This window comes from Antechinus flavipes, chromosome 2 (genome assembly GCF_016432865.1).
Source record: "Antechinus flavipes isolate AdamAnt ecotype Samford, QLD, Australia chromosome 2, AdamAnt_v2, whole genome shotgun sequence".
Lineage (NCBI taxonomy): Eukaryota > Metazoa > Chordata > Mammalia > Dasyuromorphia > Dasyuridae > Antechinus > Antechinus flavipes.
Genome location: NC_067399.1, coordinates 588,177,378 through 588,202,774, shown reverse-complemented (window position 1 = coordinate 588,202,774; position 25,397 = coordinate 588,177,378). Strand labels below are relative to the sequence as shown.

Sequence of the window (25,397 nt, the reverse complement as noted above, 5' to 3'; positions counted from 1 at the left end):
AAAACAGATAATGAACATGACAGATGGGTTTATGCATGACCTGCAGCAGTTAAGGTTATCAGATACATTAAACCATTTCATGTCTGGTTGTGTGGTAGTCTATTATCAGTCAGTTGGTCTAGGTACCTCTTTTAAATCCCAAGTCTGGAAACAAGAATGATAATTCAAACTGCCATTAATTCCCAACTTCTCTATATAATATCAGTACATGCACATTTAGGAGGTAAGTGAAAAGAGAAGGGAGCAATCTGTCAATGTCTATCAAAGAAAGGAGTGCTTTCCTGAGATTTATCTTCACAGAGAAAACATGGTACAAAAAGCACTCAAATAGTCTTCATTAACAATTTTATTTCTTACAATTAATTTTACTTTTGAATCTTCAAAGTTGATTTGTCTTTTTAAAAAATTAATACTTTTTTCTCATCATACGATTTCCCCCCCCAAAAAAGGGAAATAACCCGGGAAGGGGAGTTGTCTAGGGGCAGTTGAAATCCATAGTATATATTCCCAACAAAATCTTCTAGGCTCACCATTTTGTGACTGCAACTGAAGAAGATGCAACAAGATGGTGGCATCTCAAACTCACCTGAATAATGTCACAAACATCAAACCCGGGCTAAGTGTTTCATCTCAGGGTCATAGAAATAGCTATGGAAGTTTAGGCAATGGCTCCAATTGGATTTCTATGATAGTGAACATAGCCATCAAATTGTGCCTCTCAGAAAAGACAGAAATAAGAAAATATAGAGTGGTAATTTGGCCCATGCATGAATGAGATTAATAATAAAACTAGAAATGCTTCATCTGGGCCACAGCAACATATTTGTTTTGTCACGTTTTCCTTGAAGTCCCTAGTGCCTGAAGTAGCATATTATAATGGAACTCTAGTTTTCAAAACATGCAGTGTTTTTTTTTAATATTAAAACCAAAAAAAAATCTACTTTTAAGAATTTTGCAAGATTTTTTTCCACTCAGATATATCACATAATCAAGGTAAGATATTTTTGGAGGCACGGAAGAGTACAAGAACAAGTATATCCTAAGGTCTTGTGCATGACCAAAATGGCAGAACACAATACATCTCATATACAGGAGTGGCGAATGTTGTTAAAGTGCTACTTATACAGGATAATCTAATATTAACACACAACTCAACTGCACTGCTAAATAAGGTTGTCTTTATTTCTTTTTTTTTTTTTTATCTTGCCCAGCCCTACCTAAAACATAAAATAAATCTACAGGACTGAAATTAACAACCCATTAAAATCAGCAATAAGTTATGAAAATCATAAAGTAATTCTTTTAGTAATTAGGGGTAGTTAAATTACTTAAGGTATACAAAGTTCAAACAATGTCAGGGTTGAGGTTGCCACAAAGGCTTCAAGGGGACATGGAGGGAGGGGCAGAGAAGTAGTAGGGAAGAGAAGAGGATAACTGGGTAACTTCTGTAGTCTGCAAGACAAGGGAAACACGAGACATCAAAGTGCAGGCTAAAAATTTCTCCTTGAAGAAAATAACATTGCTAATAATATTTGATATGAGCAATAGCACCTGCACAATGGGACTGTGAGGACAGGGATGGGGAGAGACTGCCCGCAGGGAAGTGGAGGCGAAGTTTTACACAAGACAAGTGCTGAACTTAACTATGTTAACTATGATAGTGTAGGTACCGATGGTTAAAAGCTGGTCAAGGGGAATGATTCTAAAAAGAAACTAAAAACATTAGCTCTGACCTTTTTTCTACCTAGCCCCGACCTCATTCATTTTGTGCACTATAAAGAGTGAGGTGTGAGGTGTTTGATCATTATCAAATGCTGCATCAAAATAGATGATTTTTTTTTCCCATGTGTTTTTCCACTATAAAAGACATCTATGTTTCTTATGGACAAGCTTTAAAAAGATGTCAGTTTGGTTTTTTTTTTTTTTTTAAACACATACAAACATTTATCAAAATTGGAAATAAAAACGCTGCCGTGGCTCAGACCTGGGCCCGCTTATGCTGTGGGCACAACTCTTCAGGCCCATGCAGACATGGAGGCATATGGAGCTCGAGCCTTCCTATCCCCAATCCAGACCCAAATGGGCTCCCTTCAGTCACCTGGGGTGGGCAAGTGAGTTGGCCCCTTCGGTGCCCTAGTGCTAACAATGCAGGAAGAGGAGAACTTGCTTTAGCATGGAGTCCAACAGAAAGCTGAGCTGCATGATGATCCCTTTCAATAGGCTTCACGGGAGTCTCTCCTTTTGCAGGGCATGAAATGAGCTTTAAAAAAAGAATTGATCATCCACAGGCTTCATGATAAGCTGTCCCGGGCTGAGCTACAATAGCTCTCAGTTACACAAAATTAATGCCTGATTGTTTTACTGTTTCATTACTAAGGGTTGGTTTGATTTTTTTTTTTTTTGTAGGATCATAAAGCTCAAGAAGGGCTCAAAGCCCAGTCCTTAAATGTGTCCATTCAATGCAGTATGAGCAAACTGGAAAAGAAGAGAGAGGGTTGAATCTCCAATGTCCTCTTTCAAATCAACCAAATCAATTCAAAGACAATGCACGTGAATTTTCTGCTGCCATTAGAAATTAAGATTTTTGCAATAGGAATAACAACTAATATGTTGATTCTCCTGGGGGAGGTCTACTTTATCTATAGGCCTGTTTTGGACCCTTTTGTTCAAGTATAATTTTTGAAAGAGGAGACTGCATGATGAACCCAATTTAAGAAACTGGGTTGGCTTGGCCCAATGAACAATTTGCCCTGCACTGTTTTGTCATGCTGAATTCTAGGAGGTAAATGAGAGTTTGACACTGGCACTGGAATAACCTTCATCGCTCCCAATACTCTGCAGGCTGCTGTGATCGTCAATGTCACTGATGCTGGTGGTGCTGATATTGTCCACTTCTCCATGGGAGAACTCTGTGCTTTCAACATCCACTTCAATCTCCTCTGGCAAAGGGGAAAGAAAAGAAGACTTATTAGTATTTGTTGGTGTATGTAACTTTAAGGAGGAATGGGGCTGAGAGGAAAAGGAATTGCTTTTTTGGGCACTAAACAATTGTTACATAATAAGCTTATTATCAGTGATCTCTCTGGAAAGCAGGAGTGGGTGGGTGGGGGGGACATGGGGAGATTTTTGCAAAGGGGAATGTCTGGGATATAGTGGTGGTCTCAATTTAGAGAGCAAGTTACTAAATCCTTTGACGCCAGCACGTCTGGACCTCCCACCAAAAGTACTCAGCCTATTTGGGAATTAGTGCTTAATATTAAAAAATCCCAACCCCAATTGGTGAACCAACATCTGGTTTGCATCACACTAGAAACTAATTCTTAGTGTTGTTTATTAATCAGTCTTCCCTTGAGGGGAAAAAAAAGCATAAACTTAAGTAAACATAGGCTAATGGGAAAATATATTCAATCAGAATTCTGGTGGCAGCAGTCCTAAGGGGTGCCACTAACTACCAAGATTTAACATAATGATGTCTGCATCTAGGCAAGAACCCATATTCAATTCAATTCAACAAGGAATGAGCTAAATATATCATATAATTAATATGGATTACATCATTCATATAATAAATTTTGAGGGATAGATGTCTAAAATATGACATAGTTTTTAAAAATACACTAGATTTTGAAAAGACTTGGTTTCAAATTACAGCTGATCTGCCTATTGACTCTGTAGTGAGAGATAACTTCATTAACTTCTGTGAGCCTGAGTTAGTGGTTGTATTAAATGGGTAGAATCATTCATGCCCTTTTGATCTGAGAGATACTTTGAGGATCAAATGAGATAATATACATAAAGTACTTTGAGATGTGATTACTAAAAATTATATCAACTATTGAAATTAAGTGAGTAAGGATTTAGAGATCACTGTATAGTAATCTTCAATTTAATAGCATTTCATGTGGTGAGATGGAAACCTCTCTCCAAACAAATACTCATAACAAGAAAACCCAATCATACCTGCAATCTAAAAGCTAAACTGGTGACTATGCTTAAATAAGCATACACAGAAAAAAAATGTTTGGAAATAAAAGCTACTTTAATTTTTTTTTAAAAAGCATATACCAGATCAAAATATATTTAAGATTTTACATTTCTTCTCCAATAAATCCAAGCCTTCAAGTCTTATATTTGGCACCAATTCCATAGATTACAAGAGTCACAACCACTAAGGAAAAATGAAATTCTGTCTGCTTAGTCCAAGAGGTCAGTTTGAAATGAGTTTCACAAGGATTTGTTGCTTCAAAAGTTTTGGAGGCTTACTTTTCAAATGCACCCAGCTGTCTAAACAAGCTATACAACATAACTCTTTGCCAAATCCATAGTATTCTGATGCTGCTTACTTTGTATCATTTGTTAAGCACCCACCGAGTCATTGCACCATGTGCATGTCATTGTACTGGCTACTGGGAAGACAAAGACAAAGGAAGAAACCATTAGGAGTCCTTTCCCTCAAGGAGCTCACAACTTATTAGCTGTGAGTGTCTGAAGAATGGCCTGTGCATTGTGAATTTATGCTTTAGAAAAATGGCTGAATCTAAGGTGACTGTTCAGGAAGTTATTTTGAAATTTAAGTAGATATTAATTATTAAGTTAGGAATTAATTCATCTCTTCATTGGGAAAAGAAAAAAATTAAATTCAAAGAGCAGTTAACCAGGACCTAACTCAACAGGCTGTTGGGAGGCCCAAATGAGATTAATTTTGTAAGGTGCTTACTTAGCCTAATGCTTGACATAGAATAAATACTTAATAAATGATTTTCCCTTTCCCCTTTTCCTATGAAGTCAATAAAAGTTCCTTTTAGGAGGAAAGAAGATTGCTGAATAAGCAATAAGAGTGCTATACATACAATAGGCACTCATCAAAATATCTGATGATGAAGGATGAAGAACATGGTTTGCCTCTTGGATATGAAGATTCTATCCCCTTAAGGAATTCCAGAATCACATATAGAACTGAAAGAGGTCTTAAAAAATCATCTGGCCTAACCCTTTACTTTCAGTCAGATAAATCTTGTTTACAGATAAACTACTCAAGTATCGGACCTTTTCACTCATTCTAATGATTTCTCCAGAAGATGGTATTTTGGGTCCCTCCCCCAACCCTACTGCCATTATATCTAAAATATTTTTCTTCCTTGGTGCTGTCTCGGTGTCAGTGAGATATTGCTTTGAAACTCTCAGCCAAATAAACCCCAGAATCCCTAAGACTTCATAGTGCTCCTAAGAAGTAAGCAACATTTTTTTCAAGAAGCCTGGGAAGAGAGGAGATTCAGGTGACTGGTTGATCAAGAGGATATAGCCAACTGCTTGTGTTTCTCCTATCCCTCATCCCCAACTCCAGAAAAGCATCCTTAGATATTGTTTTTAAGGAAATCACTGAGTTTTACATCTTTGCTTGAGAAATAGTTCTGAACTCTCCCAGATTAAACGAGAGTAAAGAAGGCAATGTCGTGGGAGAAGAGGAAGGGGTGCACAAGTCGCCTACCTCGCTCTGAATCAGAACGATCTGAAGAAATGGTAGAGCCAATGCTGTCCATTCGTATTCGCTCCATCTCCTGAGGACCCTGCAGCTGTTCCAGTCGTCGCTTTAAAAATCTCTGTTCTCGTTCCAGGTTTTCAAGCTGGTGCTGGCTCTTTCTCTCAGCTTCTTCAAGTTTCTAAAATGATAACACATTGTTTATTTATGTTTGTGTACAGAACATCAACAAATAATGGTATTTTCTGGTCTCCGATCTAACATCTAAAAGGAATTCTTCTAAGGAAGAATAAAGAAAAACTGGAAAATTTCCTCCTTTTTCGCCATAAAACTATGTCTTAATATTTCACTAATTTTGAGTGTGCAATGAATGCAATGTTTGTTCAAAGTGGGAAAGTAAGTAAGTAATCTCCTTGAATAAGAGACTCCTCTTGCTGGACATCAATGGAAAAATACTGAGGAACAGCATCAAATCTGAGCTTTTTCCACTAGAGGGCCTTATTTCTTTCCTTCCTAAGGAACAGCAAAATATTTAGTATTTTCTCACTGCAGCACTCCAAAAGGCCACATTGTCTAAACAACTTATAATAGGGGGCTGTGCTATTCTATATTGCTTAGCTCGTTGGTAGTTTCCTTTAAGGCTCACTTATTATGGCCAATAAGTAGGCAGAATGAGCTGCTGACATACTAATTTGAGTATATAATGTTACCTAAGGTCAGATTAACTTCTGTCTGGGTTGTGGATACCATACCTTAGAGTTAAAGTACCAGGTACACACAGGGAGAGCTGCCTTTGGCCATCTTTCTTACCTTGATGTGTGCTTTGGCTTTGTTGAGCAGCCCAAGGGTTGTGTGCCTGGTGCAATCTGGTCCAAGTGGGATCAGCACTTTTAAACGCTCCAAACAAAGGCGCAGATGAGCTCGTCTGAGGAGATGGAGGAAAGTCAGTTAAGGTGATAAGTCTCTAAGAAAAACAAGCACTGCTGCCACCTTACATTTAATACATCACGAAACTGATGCTCTGTCAAAAGATAAGCAGTCTGTGCCTTTTCCCTTTTGTACCCATGTTGCCCTTTGGGACTTTGCCTTTCCCAACTCTCTTATGTTACAAACTCCAGCTATGCTAGGCTATTATCCGTATTTTGATAAGCCTGGCATAGATGGATCATTTATTTGTCCTCACATAAAATAATCTATTTCAATATGATAATATCTAGAGTATGGAAAGCACATTGGGACAATTAAATATGTTTTTGGCTATCTAAAGCCCAAGGCTAATAAAGGTATGTGTGTAGGGAAGAAGGGGATTCAACTAGCTAAGGTATCCTGTAGAGGTATAAAATTTTTTCTCAGTTTCACAGTATCACAGATATAGAGCTAGAAGGAACCTTAGAAGAAATCATCATCTACTCCTTATTTTGCAGATAAGAAATCTGAGGCACAGATAAATGACTCGCCCAAAGTGTCACAATTGATGTCTATGGCAGAATTTGAACTCAGGTTCTTCTGACTGCAAGGCCACTACAATGCAGTGACGATACCCTACTATCTCTTTTGTGCACTAGCCTTCAATGTCTATCCAAAACTAAATGTGGCAAACTATCTCTAAAATCTCAGTCTTTTTCTAGTGGAGGCAAAACTATAATGAAATACTGAAAACCTGTATCTGGCAAGGAGGAATGGGAAAAGATAGAAAATATGGCCATGGAATCTCCTTTAAGTCCAATTCCTGAAACTACCTAAGTAATTCCACTTTTCTTTCTTCCCCTTCCTTTATAATTGCAAAGAAAAATACTGATTGACAAAATTATTTTTAAAAAGTCACTAAGTTTCACAAACATCCTCTAATAGAAATTCTGAGGCAGATCCTCCTATAAACCTTAACAGACAAACTCCTGTCTTTTCTGGGACTAAAAAGGTATGATCAGGTCAGTCTCCAAAGATATGATCTCATCCAACAATAGCAACAGTCCAATGCAAAGTAATCTATCAGTTAGCATCATATATTAAGAGAAAGTCAAAGAATATGTTTTTCATATCACACATCCTCAGTCCTGCCAGTGCTCTTGTAAGTGAATATGCAGTATCTACCATGAACAGTACAGAAAGATCTTCCCCTCACAGAGGGCCTCTCTTCATCTCAATGGGCAGAAATAGTGTTAAGTAAAATTCCCATTGTTAGCAGGCTTAAAAAGTATCATACAGAGGCAATTCTATCACAACAAGCAAGGATGATTCAGAATAGGGAGGTTAGGGATTTGGCTGATAAACTGTCAATATTCTTGTATAGTCCAACTACCTTGAAGGGTCTGTCGGTACTTTCATTACAAGCTAAACTGAAAATTCAACTCCAAGAAAAAATCTGGCAAACTCAGTTTTAATAAAAGAGTGCCTTGTATTTTACCCAATTTACAAATATGTATATATATATACACAAACACATATATGCATGTATGTATGTATAAACTCCCAACTCATCAACAAATTTGCCTAAAAGAGGCTTAAAATTAGAATCTTTTACCTGCTGCCCCATACTCTCTAATTTCATGAAGCCTTCCATTCATTTCCTAAATAGAATCTCCCAGGTAAGGCAGGTCACAAGATCACAACAGACCTTTATTCTTACTAGAAGAAAAATAACTACAATGGAAAAAAATTTTAAGTCATCATTAAAATTATAACAAACAAGGAACTTATGACCTGAATGAAAGGAGAAGACAGAGGTCCACATCTCTCTTGTCAATAATTAGCGTAGTTATTGAAGCTCCCAAAGAGACCACCAAGAATGAACCATCATCTTTACAAAAAGCCAAAACATCAGGCTGCCAGCTTAATTAATCACTAATATTAACATAAGAAAAACTTGTTCAAGAGGAGACTGAAGTTGTTCCAAATGATCTACCTATAGTACCCATGGGAAATATTTTTTACTTCTGGTTTCACTAAAGAATTAAAAATGATTTTTAATTTAGCTATAGTTTCAAGTAAAGAAAAAAAGTTCAATTGAGAATTGTTTGGTTTGGTCAGTACAATATTATATTAACATAATATTTACACTAGTAGAAAACCAAGTTATATCGGTAATTTGTTATTATTCATTTATTAATCTAACAGGTGTTTTATAAATCTAATCCAGTATTCATAATATACTTTCATGTATGTCTGGTATGTAGTAGGCACTTAAAAATGCATATTGATTGATTAATGATGCTGCTTTTCATTGTCATGTGTATCTACCTAGTAATACAGCCAAAAGTCAGGACAATAAACATTTATTAAGATTAATTATATGCCAATCATTGTGTCATGTGCTGGGGACAGCAAAGACAAAAAATAATTCTTGTTTTCAAAGTGTTCACACTCTAATGGAGGAGATAACATCCAAATAACTATCTACAAACAAGATATAGACAAACAAAATAACTGACAGAGTAAAGGCACTAGAATTAATTATTAGAAAAACTTCTTTTATAAGATAGGATTTTATCTAAGATTTAAAAAAAGCCAGAGAAACCAAGAGAAGAGAAATGAGGAGAAAGAATTCTAGGCATGGGGGACAACTGGTGAAAATACTGAGAGGGGAAATGGAGTGCTTTCTGAGAGGAATAACAAAATTAACAAAAAGACCAGTGTCACTAGTTACTGAGTACTTGGGGATGAATAAAATATGAGAAGATGGGAGAAGTAAAAAGTGGCCAGTTTAGCAAGGGCTTTGAATGCCAAACTAAGAATTTTGAATTTGGTTTGGGTGGAATAAAATGCCAAAGGCATTTACTTCAATACGTGTATGAATTAGCCTAAAATGAAAAGTTATCTTAGTTTCTATCATATATCATTTCAATGATCAAAATCATCCAATGTTATTGATTTGGATGCTGAAAATAATCTGGAAAACAGTAAATACAATGTTTGGATCTTCAAAGTGGCAAAAAGAGCTGTCAGAACAATTACCTGGTTTCTTCTACAGAGTGTAAATTGGCTGCATGAGGTGCATTGTGCCTTAAGAACATATAAACATCATAAAAGTACAAACCCTGTTGTCAAACCTTAGAGATAATCTAGTCAGTAATACAGAATCTAAGACTTGGAAAGAGCTTCCCTCAAAGGCCAACTAATACAATCTGTTCCCAGCCAATAGGGCCCTTTACATTTTCATTAATAGTGACCATCATGCCTCTGCTTAGAGACCTGGTCTTCATATCTAAATCCCTCATTTAGATCTAAGGAACTGATTTGTCCATGGTCACAGAGATAAGTAGCCATATTTTTAAAAAAAAAATTAATTAGTTGATTTTTTTTAGTAAATATTATTTTATTTTTTCCAATTACATGAAAAGATAATTTCCAATATTCAACTTTTAAATAAGATTTTGAGTTTCAAAATTTTCTCTTTCCCATCACCCCTTGCTCAAACAGCAAGCAATCTGATACAGGTTATACATGTGCAATTATGTAAATATATTTTCACATTAGTCATGTAGTTTAAGAAGAAACAAAAAAAAAGGGAAAAGCCACCAAAAAAAACTCTCAAAAAGCAAAAATAATATGCTATAATCTACATTCAGACTCTACAATTCTTTTTCTGGATGTGGATAACATTTTTCATTGTGGGTCTTTTGGAAATGTCTTGGATCATTGTATTGCTGAGAAGAGCTAAGTCTATCATCATAAGTTCATCATCACACAATGTTGCTGTTACTGTGAAGTAGCCAGATTTCTAACCCAGGTCATTTGGCTCTAAATACAGTATTCCCTGCACTATACCCTGCTGAAGATGATGTTTCTCTATCTTTGTCTGGAGGAGTGTCATACTCCGTGCCAATGTAATTTTTGCTCTCTTCTGTGCTCCTAATTGGGTCAGGCATTTGGAAAGCTGAGCAACCATAAGGCTTAGTAGCAGATGCAAGAAAGCAGCCAATTGGGGGAAGCCACATTTTCCAAAGTCACCATCTGAATCCTGCCTGCAGGTCTCCAAAAGTGCTTATTTATATGCATGCCACACTTTGGTTAAAAAAAAAAGGCTTTTCCAAGGTAATGGATGTCATGTGCATATATGCTGGGAAGAACCAAATCAGAAAAACCTGTTCTCTCAATTTAGAAGACCTCTTCCTGGTAGATCTGAAAAACTCGAATTATTTAATAAAGCACTTCTTCCCTTGAGGTGGTGCTGCTGTCCATTCTTTTATACAATCTTATTGCTTCTAACTGGACAAGAAAGGCATATTTTTTCAATGCCATCTGGTCATCTTTTTTCTTGTCTTCATGCTCAAATGATTGATGACCCAGGAAAGGCATCTGCATATGAGGGCAGGAGATCTGCGGGTTGGGGGTCCTTGTAGATGTACAACAAGGAAGTGGAACATCCAAGATGGGCAGAAGAAATTTAGGGGGCAGAAATTCATGAGTCTTGTCATTTTCTTTTAAAGTGAGGGCATGCTTCTGCTTAGGTGAAATGATACTTCTATGAATATTCTGATCATCTTTGAGCTAAACAGCAGGAAAAATGATCAAGATTAGACACTGAGGTTTCATTTATAAAGAAAGATGGAGCTTAAATGAGGCAACTTTTTGGTTCTTTAATAGTCCCTTAACTTTTCACTTAGACCTCTCTCCCATTTCCTTTCTCTGTCCCTCTTTCTCCCTACCTCCCCCCATTATGGTACAGTCTCTCGCACTCCCATCCCCATTTCCACCCTTATTTCAACAGAAACTCTAAAGCTGAAATCCTTCTAATTTTGCTTCTGGGACAATAAACTAAAGTCAAGAATGGAAGAAACAGCAGGGGGTACCCTGTGGGAAAACTGGAAGCTCCTAACTAAGAGGGAGGGGGTTGGAGAATGAAGAAATACCCAAGCGCTTTTATTTTCAAAGACACTCTGGGGTCTGTTCTAAAATGAGACTAAAGATGGGTTTGTGTTTGCTTTTACCCAGGGGAAGAAGTGATTCCCAGCCACTTAGCCTGCTACAGAGGAGAGTCCTGTCAAAATTACCCACACCTTCAAAAGGGGTAAATCCCCTTTTGGGACAAGGAACAATTATGGTCTGTTTGGCTTCTGCTCCAGCAGATTGGGATCACTTTCCCCTAAGAAACCAAGGCTAGCTTTGGATTTCAGACCCTGTAAACTCTGCGGGCCAAGCTGAAATGATTAACATGGAGCTGTGAGGGAGAGGGAAAGGGAGGGGAAATCAACAGTCTTTTAAGATACTGGCATCAGCAACCAAAAGAGGAACTCCCTTTGAGCAAATCTCCATAAACATCATATGATGTTTTTCACGTCTCTTGTCTTTCCGAACTCTAATCCCCCTGCCCAACAACAATAAGAAATCTAAACCCAGTCCAGCCCTGACAGCCTCTCATTGGCTGGTGCCCTTGGAAGCACACTCTTTTATTGGAAGTCTCTTCTTTCATTCCTCCGCTACAGGATACCAAGAATTTGCCAAGTAACTAAATCAGAAATTGAAAACAAGTCAAGTGTTGGGGACAGAGTCTGTATTTTCCTCGCTGCGGAGTGTTACGTAATGAACCACAAGCCCTTGAGCTATGTTCTTTAAAGCTGCTGTGACTTGGAGCTAATTTTCTTTAACTCCAAGAACATGTAAAAATGACATCAGTGTGCAGCCCTTATCTTATATATTCAATTCTGAAATTTCACTGCTGTTGCACTTATCCTATAAATATTGTGCTATCTCAAAATTATATGGAATACATTCCTCATTCTCTTTTGGAAAAATATCCTCATCCTTTTTTGGAAAAATGGCATGTTATAGAAATGAAATGTTAAAGAAGTTAACAAGGATGTGAATTACTATTATCCCTGCCCATCACATAAATGAGCAGCAAGAGACTGATTAACAGAAAAAAGTTAACCACAAGATATCAATCTTCTATATATTCGTTACCTGTGGATAAACTATGATTGAATGCACAGAAGATACAAATTCACTAATTGTTGGCAATGAGGACTGGCCTTTATCGAGGAGTGCTCAATGAGACTGGGGTTGTCATGGACTTAGTGGCAAACTTAGTAGACTTTTCTACACCTTTTTCTGTTCCCATCTCAAAAAGAGTTTTTTTTTCCCTTGTAACTCTTTAATTTGGTAAAATAATCAAACAGGATCATCTGTTGGAGCTGGGATAAAGTTGCAAAGTATGGATATACACATATGCACATATATATACATACACATAACATATACACACAAAGTATATAGAATACATGTATATGTCTGAATATATTTATGTTTGTGTATGTGTGTATGTAGATATATGATTTTACTGTGATAAGACATGCTTCAGCATTATAAGCAGACCAAGCAAATCAATTAGAAATGAAACTGTGGGAATGGCATATAAGCACTAGTCACTTCTAAAAGGTTTTCACAAAACTCACATCCTTCCTAAAATTCCAATGTTTAGAAATAAACAGATTTCCATGCAAAACAACCAGAATCCCTTAACAATTTTTGGTTTCACTTACCACTTTTTTTAAACCTACAGTTAGAGCTCAATAATAAAGCTCAATAAAGTTTAGCATAGATTAGCTGGATGGTTAATTCATTTTAAATAAAATAATTTAATAATCATATCTGATGCACCAGACACAAAAATATAATCTCTTTTTATATTTGTACTTGAAAGTATATTCACACGTAGCTAGATGTAAAACATATATGGATATATAATCTATATATCCACGTATATATAATGTGCAGAACATATTGGTATGCATATGTGTGTCTAGAACATCTAAGACAGAATGATATATTCCCATTTTATGTATAGGATCCCATATATTTTTTGTTCTCAATAACTTTTCAGTTTTGATGTCAACATTTATGACTTTTTTTTCCCTCAGAACACCCAGAAGTCACAACAGGCTAAATATTCAATTGGCCTTTATTTCTCAGACATAAGGATTGATGGGTCAAAGAGACAATAAGAATCAATTTGTCATCATCAAACATTTATTGAGCCTTCCTTCTGTGCCATTATATTAGATACTACAGGGGATTCAAGGACATATAAAATTCAGCCAGTCTCCCTGTCTTTAAGAAATCATAATCTAGCAATTACCTTCAATGCTGATTAAAAATAATTAGTGAATGACAGAGAAGCTGAAGATAACAGAAATACTCCATGAGACCACAACCATCCAATTAAGGTAAGGAAAATGAAGTTCTACTGCTATGAAACTTGCATTTACTACACGTGGCATTTTACTTCCATCCCAGGCATAGCTCCTTCTAGGAGAAGATTGTAGTGGTGAGGGGAGTAATGAGGAAATTATAGAGAATAGTCTCCATCACCCTTTCTCAGTCTTCTAGACCTGTTCACAGACAGTCACTATACACAAATTTCACATAACATATGATCAGGTTAGAGTCCAGTGACAACAGAGAGTAAGACATTTTGTAAATGGAACATGCAGCTGAAATGGTATACAGAAATATTAATATGAGTCCATGGTTTTTTCAATATCCCTTCAATAAATTGACTAATATAACAGTCCAGCTGTCACTCAAATGTAAGCAGTCACAAAAGCTTCCCAGAACATGAAGAGTTCATGTTTTGCTTATGAAATGCCAGGTTTCTAATATCTTGTTATTTATGCAAATCCAGACCCAAGATAAGAAGGGAGGTCAAATGACTTGAGTTCTCAATTCATTTCTCAACTTCCTTTCTTAAAGAGAGTAACAAGGTTCCTTGAATCTTTAAAGAGTGCTGCTATCTAACTTTCAAGGAGGCAGGTAAAAGTCTAATGAAAAAAATCTAAGAATTAAACTACTAAAACCAAACAGACTAAATTACCTAATTATTCCTAGGTAAGGTTGAACAGGCATAATCTGTACAAGTAAAACTCAAAGATAACTTTAAAAAAACTCTTGATTTTTATCATCATTTTCAACTTTTTGTTTCTCATTAATAGAGATCTTATAAAAGTGGCAATTTGATAAAAGTTTAACCTGTTCCCATATCCTTGAAGGAAAGAAAAGTGTTTGATTAAATCAGATAAGTTTATGAGCCAGTTATACTTATATAAACTCACAATTATTTCAGGAAACTGTTACTAATCAATTGACAAACAAGTATTTATTAAGTGCTTACTCTATGGCAGAAACTGCTCTGGGGGTATAAAGAAAACCAAAAATACAATCTCTGCCCTTAAGGAGACAACTGACAAAATGCTAGTAACAACTATGTATATACAAGAAATACAGTCACAATATAGGGAAGATAATCTCAATAGGAAGACACAAAGAGACTTGGGATGGAAGATGCAGAAAATAAAAATGAAACTGAGATTTGAAGGAACCCAAGCAAACTAAGAGGCAGAAATGAGGAAGAAGAACATTGTAGGTACTGGGGACAGTGGGCAAAGACAAAAAGATGAAAGATGGACTGTTACTTATGAGAAGCTGCAAGTAGACCAGTGAGATCACAGAATTGGAAGAAGAATAAGAATAAACATACTTGTAAAGCATAATATGATAAAGATAGGAAGTTATGAAGGGCTTTAAATACCCAAGGGAATACTTCATTTGGTCTTATGGATAAATATAGAGCTATCAGAACTTACTGAGAATCTGTTTTAAGAAAACAACTGTGATAACTAAATGGTAGACAGACTGGAGTGGGGTAAGATTTGAGATCCAGATAACAGAAGATTACTGCAATAGTCCAGGTGACAGGAAGGCCTGAACTACATTGGCTGTGAGAGTAGAGAGAAAGGGACATATGTTAGACATTTTGTGAAGGCAGAAAAGACAAGATTCATCAACACTAAAAATGTGGTATGAAAACAAGGAATTTAGGGGACATTGAGGTTTTGTACCTTGACTTGGGTGACAGCAGCACTATCAACTATGATAAGAAAGTGCAGGAAAGGGGGCATTTCAGAGCATTTGGGGGAAGATTTCTGTTTTAGACAAGTTTGAAGTATATATGATATCTAAGTAGAGATGTCTAAAAGGCAGTTGGTGATGTGGTTCTGCAGCTCAGAAGAGACTAGGGCTGGATCTACAGATCTGGGAATCATCTGCACTGAGTTAACTGAAGTCATTACAAGCTATAAGGACAATTTGGTTTTATAATATTTCACTTGAAATTTATACAAGGTTCAATGGCTATTAGCTAATAAAAAGACTAACATTATTCTTTAGTACTATCTTGCATTCATCATTAAAGAAGAGTTGACATTCAACAGCCTTATGAATAAACAAATAAATAAATAAATAAAATTGTATTCCAGAGGCATCTGTTCTTCATTGGAACTCCCACAAGGAACCCAGATTGTCTTCTAATCTCCAAAGTGATTTAATAGAAATTGCTCACTTGACAGCTATTCTGAACTAGGTTGAGCTTCACAGTATAAATTCCCTTATAAATTCACTCAATTTCTCAAATTCTGGAAAAAAGGACAAATCATGGGAGGAAAAAAGCTTATTTTCCTTTGACCATTCTTCAGAGATTTAGGAAGAGAGCAAGAGCTTCTATACATACAATAGCTTTAGACAGATCAGGTATCTTCAGAACCTAGCTAATGAAACTTTGTAAAGTAAAGAAGTTACTTTGGGATTTAAAAAAAAAAAATCTTTCCCATCAATTTGGAAAGCAATGAAAGATTTTCTCCTTATTAACATTTTTCTACTGTTTGGCCTTTTGTTGGTGTTCATCCTGATGTTGGCAGCCGCCTTTTGCTGATTTAATGGTATGAAGGGGCCTAGAAGTACTGTAGTCCAAAAGAGAAAGCATTCTCTCACAGGGGCTGGGAAGGCAATCTGTAATCACAACAGTAGCTACTTGTTAATTTTCTGTTTGAAACACAGTGATGTCAATAGTATTGCACCCTGCCAGCTACCATGGGGTAAGTACATTCTGAAACCAAAACAAACTTCCTACATGCTGGCAAGTCAGGCTTAAACCATCATGATAAACTGCTGTAAGATATCACCTCTATAAGTGTGTGAGTGTGTGTGTGTGTGTGTGTGTGTGTGTGTGTGTGTGTAAAACATACTAAACACGATTTTAATCTTTTGTAATAATCTTCACTGTTGGTTTTTTTAATACACAGGTGGATTTTTTGGGTAAAGGAAAGGGAGAGAACATGGTTAATGATCTCTAACACAATGGTGAGCTTTGATAAAAATGATACACTCAAGAAATGTCTAGTAACCCAATGGTTCATTTAAAAAGATCAAATCAAAATGGCATAAACTTCCCAAGTCAGCTCCTCTAGTGAGATGTGAATAGTCTAACTAATTGCTTAAAAGATTCATTAACTTTTTGAGGAAAATACAATGTTTAATAGAGCTTCTTAGTCTGGGGTTAAACATGCGCATGTGTGCGCCTGCACATACATACACATACACACCTCCAGAAACTGAACTTTCACAATTACAATGAATACAGGTAACCTGAAATGTTATGCTAAATTATTATTGAATGTCAACTGTGTTTACCATTGGCAGAAGACAAACAGCTTAATTTTAAGCACAACTACGACAGTATTCAAATGATTTTCATGTATTCTTCCAGATGATGGTATTAGAACCTATAAAATTTGAACATTATAAAAGTAATGAAGAGCTATCTACCAATCAAACCCACTTTTGTTCATTGTGCACTATGAGAAAATGAGATTAAAAGAATTTCAAATCTGCCACAATGCTGATCCTGACAGAAAAAAATAGTGTTAAGTCTTCTAAATAACATAACCCCAAAATTTACTTTGAGTTTTTTAGATCATATTTTCTTAATGACCTGGCAACAATGCTCAATCAAACAGTTCTTATTTGAGAGCTACATTTGGGGATAGCTTAGCACAAACACCTGGCATGCATCCTAGGTATGCTTTCCTCTGATAAGGCAGACATTTTTTCAACACTGAATTGGGATGTGAAACAATGGCAGACTTGCATTTTTAGGCAGGATGATAGGAGTCTTACTGCAAAAAAATAAAAATAAAAATAAAAACAACACCACCACCACAAAAAGCTTTATCTTTTTAAACCCACGGGTAAATGAAAAGCCTTCAACAGATTAGCAGTATCATCACTATCACCATCAAGGCAATCTTGTAATAAAAAGCTGGATTAAAATTTATGATCAGGTATCTCCATTGTAATTGATATCTTTTGTTTCATTCTTCTAAATGCAATTTTAAAATCTTGTCATTTGGATAACGAAAAGAGTTTAAATGAGGTCAGATATCAATTTTATTATTTACATTTTAAGATCCCTGGAAATGTAGCCTCAAGGTATAAGGTCAAAAAAAAATCCAGAATGAAAAGACTCACTGGATATTTAATCTCCTGATTCTGCCAACAGTTCACCATAGTAGATCTGCAAATTCTGCAGTTTCATACTCCAGAGAGTGCCCAATTCTTCATCAATGCAAGAAAGAGTAAAAATTCTATCTCTTTTCATCAGAAAAAAAAAAAAAAAATAACCTGGAAAGATGATGGCCACCTTTGCCCCAATATAGCCCAAATACAAGGAGAATGAGATTGATGTTCTTTCTAAAGAAAGTGGCAGAGCTGGAGAGGGGGGAAGTTTGCCCAACTTGGCTAAATTTCCTTTCATATATTAAGAGCTGAAAGTCCTAAAACATCTTTCAGGACCACCAGCCTCTTTCATCTCACAGAACAAAGTGGTGCTTTGAAAGCATGAAAAAAAATGAAGCCCAATGGTAATTCAGTATTTTCTTTCCAAAAGCCCCAACATTTACACAACAAAGCAAGCCATTCTGCCCATTTCTCCACCTTTATTCGGGCACAGAATTCCCACTGGCTTTCAGGGGAGTACCAGGAGCTCAGTATTACCAAACTGCTCTTTAGGAAATGTCTTCTCCGTTTCCAAAATAGCAGTCCTGCTATGCTACTCAACTTTATCTAAATTGTGATAAGTGTTTACAAATATTTTAATTGTAAAGTAGAAACTCTCTGAGAAAAAATCCTTATTTAGTAAATACTGGCATTTTTACAGCTATGTAAACTGCAAGCTGTTCTGAGAAAAGATAATTATGAATCAGGATAGAATAAATGAATTATGACAGAAGGCCATAGGAATTTACAAATCACCAAAATAAGAGATGCTACAGGAGATGAGACCCTTGATCAATTTGCCTAAAATTGAGTTTCTATCAATGGCACCAAAGGATTATTCATAGGCTAGTATGATAGCTTGAGTCTATACAAAATATCTGAATACAGAATACTGGCTCATGATCCTTTTGAACCCAGCTGTATCTTGCTAAGCCTACCTTCCTTGTTTTCCTTAATGAGCTTCAGCTGTGGACAGCTCCCAGCTGCAGGAGCTTTTTCTATATGGGAAAGAGCTGTACCTGAGTGGGTTTGGCAGGTCACTTTCACTCCGACACAATATTGTAAGGGCTGGAAGATAGAAAAAGTAGAGGAATGGTCCATGTACAAATAATCCTTTTGCTTTAAATGATTACCTATTATTTGTCTAAACACCACTATGGCATATTCTGTTTTTGGGTCCCTCTTCCTCTCCCCCAGCACAATTAGAAGCAATAGGTAGCTTAATTAGGTTTGATGTAAGGAAAAAGTTCTTAATAATTTGAACTGTTAAAAAGTGGAATTAACTGCTTCAAAAATAAGTGCATGCTGCCTCATTGAAGATCTTCAAGCAGAAAGTGGATAAGTACATATTAAATGTTATATAGTAGAGATAGCTTTTGGATATGAAATGAATTAGATGGTCTCAAAGGCCCTTTCAACTCTCAAAATCTATGATTCTGTGATCATGGGAAAATGATAAAATAGAGCTTGGATTAGTTCTAAAAAGAGAAACATGCTCATCTATGAACAGTTACCTCATAACCAAGTCTTTCTGGATTAGTCCCAATCCATATTAACCATCTGAATTTCTATTGTATTTTAGTATACAACATACAATTTAGCACTTAATTATACACTGCCTTGTTCTGTTCTCTAAGATATTTCACATATCCATAGTTCATTTGGTTTTTCTACCCCTAATGGACGGCTGCAAGGAGAGAAACCATGCTTTGAACTTCTGCATTATCCATAATGCCTAGCATAGTGCAGGTTCTTAATATGTGTTTTCTGAATGATAATCATTTTTAGAAGTCCTTTACAAGAGGCCAGAAATAAGTTGCTACAAATAAACTTTAGTAGAAATCTCCTACTTTTACTAAAAATCTCAAACAGGAATACATGATCTAATGAATGTCAGTAACACTGAACCTTGTTAGATCTGAAAAAATACTAGAATCAACATCTGGCTGTTGTCTATTATCTGGAAAAGAGTAGCCTGAATTGAAAGAGGTCGATGAAAAACTGAATTCCATCTTTCAGTAGTTTCCCCCTTATCTCCTCCTATAAAGAGGAAAGTTAAGGGCTAAGTGACAATTTGGTGTAAAACATAATATTAAAAGATGATTTTTTTCTAACTAATGGCTTTGAGGACATCCAATCTTTCTGTACAAAACTGAAGATAACTTGACCAAAAATGGTGAGACACTTCTGACTGGCTAAAAGGGAGAAGGGGGACATTTTGCAAGTTTTGTCTACCAAATTCCCAAACCATCCCTTAATTTGAGCTGCATCTTTTTCCACTTTCAAATCACATCATCTATGTAGTAGCTGTAAGGTCTGGAAATCTGTAACATCATTCCTCTGGAAGAAGTACTTTGTCATAGCACCATTATTATGGAACATAATTTCAATGTGAACCATTTGCCAGGTAATACAATCCCCCAAGTTAACATTTATGAAACCATTTTATTAAATAAAATATTGTTAAATTAATTACTGCTATATGTTATTTTGAAGTGAGAGCCCATCTTGTGACAGATATTTCTAATCCATTCTTTTTTTTCTTAAATCCTTACTTTTATAGACTTATTCAACAATACCCATTAACACTGTCATTTAAGAATTTATCTACGTAATCCACTGGCCTATCTTGAAAACATTATTCTATTAGGTTGACAAACATTTATTTTCCAGAAAAAATAAAAGTTCAGTGAAATCTTAGCTACAATGAAAAATTACTAACCAATATCTTTTATTTCAAGCATAACAGATAAGAATGAGCAATACATAATTATTTTTAAAATATCTAGTAATATTCAACAGAATCAACACTTCATATTCCAAATTCACTAAAATAGTTACAGAATACTTCATATTTTACAACCTAGCATTATCTTTTAAAATATTTTACATTTTAAAAGTACCTGAAACTTACAATGGCTTTTTTATATGTAAGAAAGAGAAATTCTATTCTGGCAATTCAAGAATGGCTCCAGATGAATACATATGTATTACCCAATACATGTACACAGTATTAAAACTTTAGTTTATTATATAGAATTAATTTTTTTAAAATTATGTCTGTTCTGATAAGCCAAATTCAAAGATATTAAGTAGAACTGTGAATACAACTACTGATGAGGAAAATACTGAAATGCCTAGAAGCCTCAACAAAATGACTTGATATTAGATAATATGCAACTTATAGAACTCTCCAGGCAGACACAAAGTGTATCAATGATGTTAAAGAGAAAGAAATTTTTTTGTTTCCTAAATGTTATGAAAAATATCTTAATATAAAATATTTGTCACAGGATTTATGCTATTTATGGTCAAATTCTCAGTGACACAATTCTGGATCTGTTTAACCAATTCAAACAGAGAAACTGAAAGCACCAAGCTGAGAGGCCCTTTCCCATGCCACCATAAACCATAAGAGGTTATATCAGGAAGTACAATCACCACATATTTCCTAAGTGGGTCATATTACCTAGAATATCCTATCAGGACAAACTGTTCTGTCTGAAGTAAGAGTGGAGATCAAAAGAACAGAATTCTTTTCCTTGGAAGGGGAAGATATTTGCAGGGAAACATTACTTCAGTGTGTGCCTCCTTGAAATATTTTTCTTTTCTGAAGAGGCAAACTTCACTGAAAACAAAATCACTGCTATTTGTTTGGCTTGACATTCAATAATCTTCTCTTAACTTCAGAAAAGTGGCAAGTGGCCTATCTTGAAAACATTATTCTATTAGGTTGACAAACATTTATCAAGCACTAATGCATTTAAAGCACTGTAATATGAGGCAGAAGTAAGGGTTTACAAAGTTGCACAAGACAGTCTTGGCCCTTAATGAACATATAATTTATGAAAAATACACAAAGAGTTACAATGCAAAATATTTGTAAGTGCCAAAAAAGTGGTTTAACTCTCCCTCCTCCAGAAAGATAAGAATTCAAAGGCCACAAGAGATCACATCAGTCTTAGGGATTCAAAGAAAGTAGCATTTGAGTTGGGCATCTAAGGATGGCTAGTATTTCAAAGTGGACATTGAGTGCAGGAAGAAGAAAAGGAGTGAGAGAGGCATTCCATATGGAGGAAAAACATAAATAAAAGTTACAAAGAAGGAAAATGCAAGTAATGTACAAGGAACAGAAGGTAGTTCAGTTTGGCTGGGTATAAAGTGTACACACACATACACACACACACACAAACAGTTAAGATCTATCATCCTCTCCACACCTTCCCCCACTTCTCTTCCCCTCTCTCCTCTCTTTTTCCTCCTTCTTTCTCTCTCTTACCTAGCTTACAGCTTTCCTCTCTACCCCAATCCTTATCCTTCTGCATGGGAATCGCAATATAAATATTTGTGTGCCTTCAACCACCTTAGCCTCTCAGTTTATCATCTTCCTTGGATCCCATGACCTATATCATCTCTCCACACACAAGGGATGATCTTACCCTTGATCTCACCATTATCTCTAAGTCTTAAAGTTGCATGATCAAGAAGTTAACTTCTTCTGATCACAATTTCTTATTATTCTATCTTTTCCTGTACCTCACTCCTCTTATAACTCTTTCAGGTCACCATCCCCACTCTAGGTTCATTTTCTTCCTTTCTTAATCCTGATTATATAGTTCATGGGTTTAACTTTATAGTATCTTTTACTTTTGAATCCCTTTTTCCCTATCCTACTGCTACTTACATTTTAATAAATCCCATCCTTCTCTATTCTGACTCACATGCTGCTTACAAAAATGTTTATATGGTTAAAAAACCCTAAATCCCAAATCATTATTAATCAGAGAAATGCAAATTAAGACAACTCTGAGATACCACTACACACCTGTCAGATTGGCTAAAGTGACAGGGAAAGATAATGTGGAATGTTGGAGGAGATGTGGGAAAACAGGGACACTGATACATTGTTGGTGGAATTGTGAACACATCCAGCCATTCTGGAGAGCAATTTGGAACTATGCTCAAAAAGTTAACAAACTGTGCATACCCTTTGATCCAGCAGTGTTACTACTGGGCTTATACCCCAAAGAGATACTAAAGAAGGGAAAGGGACCTGTATGTGCCAAAATGTTTGTGGCAGCCTTGTTTGTAGTGGCTAGAAGCTGGAAAATGAATGGATGCCCATCAATTGGAGAATGGCTGGGTAAATTGTGGTATGTGAATGTTATGGAATATTATTGTTCTGTAAGGAATGACCAGCAGGATGAATACAGAGAGGACTGGCGAGACTTACATGAACTGATGCTAAGTGAAATGAGCAGAACCAGGAGATCATTATATACCTCAACAATGATACTGTGTGAGGATGTATTCTGATGGAAGTGGATCTCTTCGATAAAGAGAACTAATTCAGTTTCAATTGATCAAAGATGGGCAGAAACAGCTACACCCAAAGAAAGAACACTGGGAGATGAATATAAACTGCTTGCATTTTTGTTTTTCTTACCGGATTATTTATATCTTCTGAATTCAATTCTCCCTGTGCAACAAGAAAACTGTTCGATTCTGCACACATATATTGTATCCAGGATATACTGTAACCTATTCAACATGTAAAGGATTGCTTGCCATCTGGGAGAGGGGGTGGAGGGAGGGAGGGGAAAAATCGGAACAGAAGTGAATGCAAGGGATAATGTTGTAAAAAATTACCCTGGCATGAGTTCTGTCAATAAAAAGTTATTTAAAAAAAAACCCTAAATCCTTCAATTTATTACTATCCCCCAAACTATTATTTTACACCTCTCCTCTTTTTCATAAACTTTTAGAAAAAGATGTCCACATTTACTGTTCAACATTCTCTCCCTTGACTTTTCAACCCCTTGCAATCTAGCTTCTGAGTTTATCACTCAACCAAAATGTCTCTTTCCAAGGTTAACAATGATCTTTTACTTGCCAAATTCCATGGTCTCTTGAAGGAAGGAAACAAATATGTATTAAATGCTTACTATATATTCAAGGCACTGTGATAAACACTGGGACACAAAGACAAGCAAAAACAAAGACAATGTCCCCCTTCAAGAAGTTTATATTCTAATGGGAGAAAACAACACATAAAAAGGATGGAAAAAGGAGGGACTTAAAATGGGAGTGGGATGGGAAGAGAGACAGTACCTCACAGGGAGGCATGGTTAAAGTTTAGAAAGTCAGGAACAGGATAGAAGGAAGCTGGGTAGGAGCCTTCATAAAATGGAGGTTTCAGGAGAAACTCATCAATGCGGGGGAGATAGTGGCAGAATGTAGAAGGATATTGCATAATGAGCAGTACACATGGCTGGCAGCATGTTCCAAGGCAAAGAGGCTATAGATAAGGTACAGGATGAGACAATATGAAAGCCATGTCTTTGAAGTCCTGAAATTTCTAATCAGTAACAGGGCTGGGAGGGGGAATAAAGGCAAGCCGGCTTGGCTCCTTCAGGGAGACTTCAGGAAAAACCACCAATAGAAGGGAAAGAGGGCTATTCCCAGAACCCATCCTTCTTGATATCTCTGCAGCATCTGGCAGGACTGACCATCTCATCTTCCTGGATATTATTTCATTCATTAGATTTTCAGGACATTGTTCTCTTGTAACTTTTCTCTTCTTACCTGTTCCTACTCAGACTCTTGGAGAGATCATCAACTATGACCCCTCTTCTACATATGTGTATACTCTAGGTTTCTGTTCTGAGACCTTACTCTCTTGTTTATCTCAACTCCCATGGCTTTAACTACTATCTCTATGCAGATAACTCTCAAATATTCATAATCAAATGAATCATAATCAATTTCTTCTAAGCTCCTGTACTTTATCACCAACAGCCTATTGAATATTTCTAACTGGATGCCCCACACATCTTTAACTCAACCCTTTCTCCTCTGCTCCCCAACAAAACTTCTCTTTTCCTGTTGAGGATACTCACCATCTTTCTAGCTATCCAATGTCACAAGTTTAGGTTCATTCTTAACTCTTCTCTCTTCTTAAGTCCCACCCCCCTTCTCTGACCAAATGCTGCATATTATCAATTATACCTACACTACATATTTGTTTTCTCTTCTCCATTCACATATCCACTATCCCAATTCAAAAGCCTGAACATTTCTTGCTTATACTTCAAGTTTTCCCCTTCTTTAATATGGAATTTAGAGGAATATCAAATTAATATTCCTAAGATGGAGGACTGGCATCAAGCCTTGCTCAAAAAACTTCAGTAGTTGCCCATTGTCTTTAGGGATTAAACACAAAATTTCTCTTTGGCATTTAAAGCCATTCACATGATGGCTCCAGCCTACCTTTCTAGGCTTATCAAACTCTTTCTTTCATTCACTCCATATTTTAGTCAAACTATCCTGCTTGCTGTTTCCCCAACATTTCCTCTCTTGACTCTGTGCTTTTGCACAGGCTATTCCCCATGCCTGAAATACACTTTCTTTTCTCACCTATATTTCTTAGAGTCTTTGGTACTCCTGAAAGCTCAGCTCATACATCATTTTCTATCCTGATACCCCCATTGCTAATATTTTTCCTTGAAAATTACTTTGTAAATGCAAATTTATTTATTGTTACCTAAATATGTTTATGTTATTTGCCCCATAAAGTATAAGTTCATTGAGCTCA

The 25,397-nt window shown here is 36.1% G+C and overlaps 1 protein-coding gene across 3 annotated transcripts in view; it reads right to left on the bottom strand.

Moving 5' to 3' along the window:
• Positions 1-328: 328 nt before the first annotated feature.
• MXI1 (MAX interactor 1, dimerization protein) overlaps positions 329-25,397 on the bottom strand; it is a 105,609-nt gene continuing 80,540 nt past the window's right edge. For all 3 annotated transcript variants that reach the window (XM_051981382.1, XM_051981381.1, XM_051981383.1), the window contains 3 exons: positions 6,290-6,404; positions 5,489-5,660; positions 329-2,939 (listed from right to left, as the gene is read on the bottom strand). In XM_051981382.1, the coding sequence (XP_051837342.1) occupies positions 2,776-2,939; positions 5,489-5,660; positions 6,290-6,404 (451 nt within the window). In that variant the 3' untranslated portion in view covers positions 329-2,775. The remainder of the gene's footprint in view (positions 2,940-5,488; positions 5,661-6,289; positions 6,405-25,397) is intronic.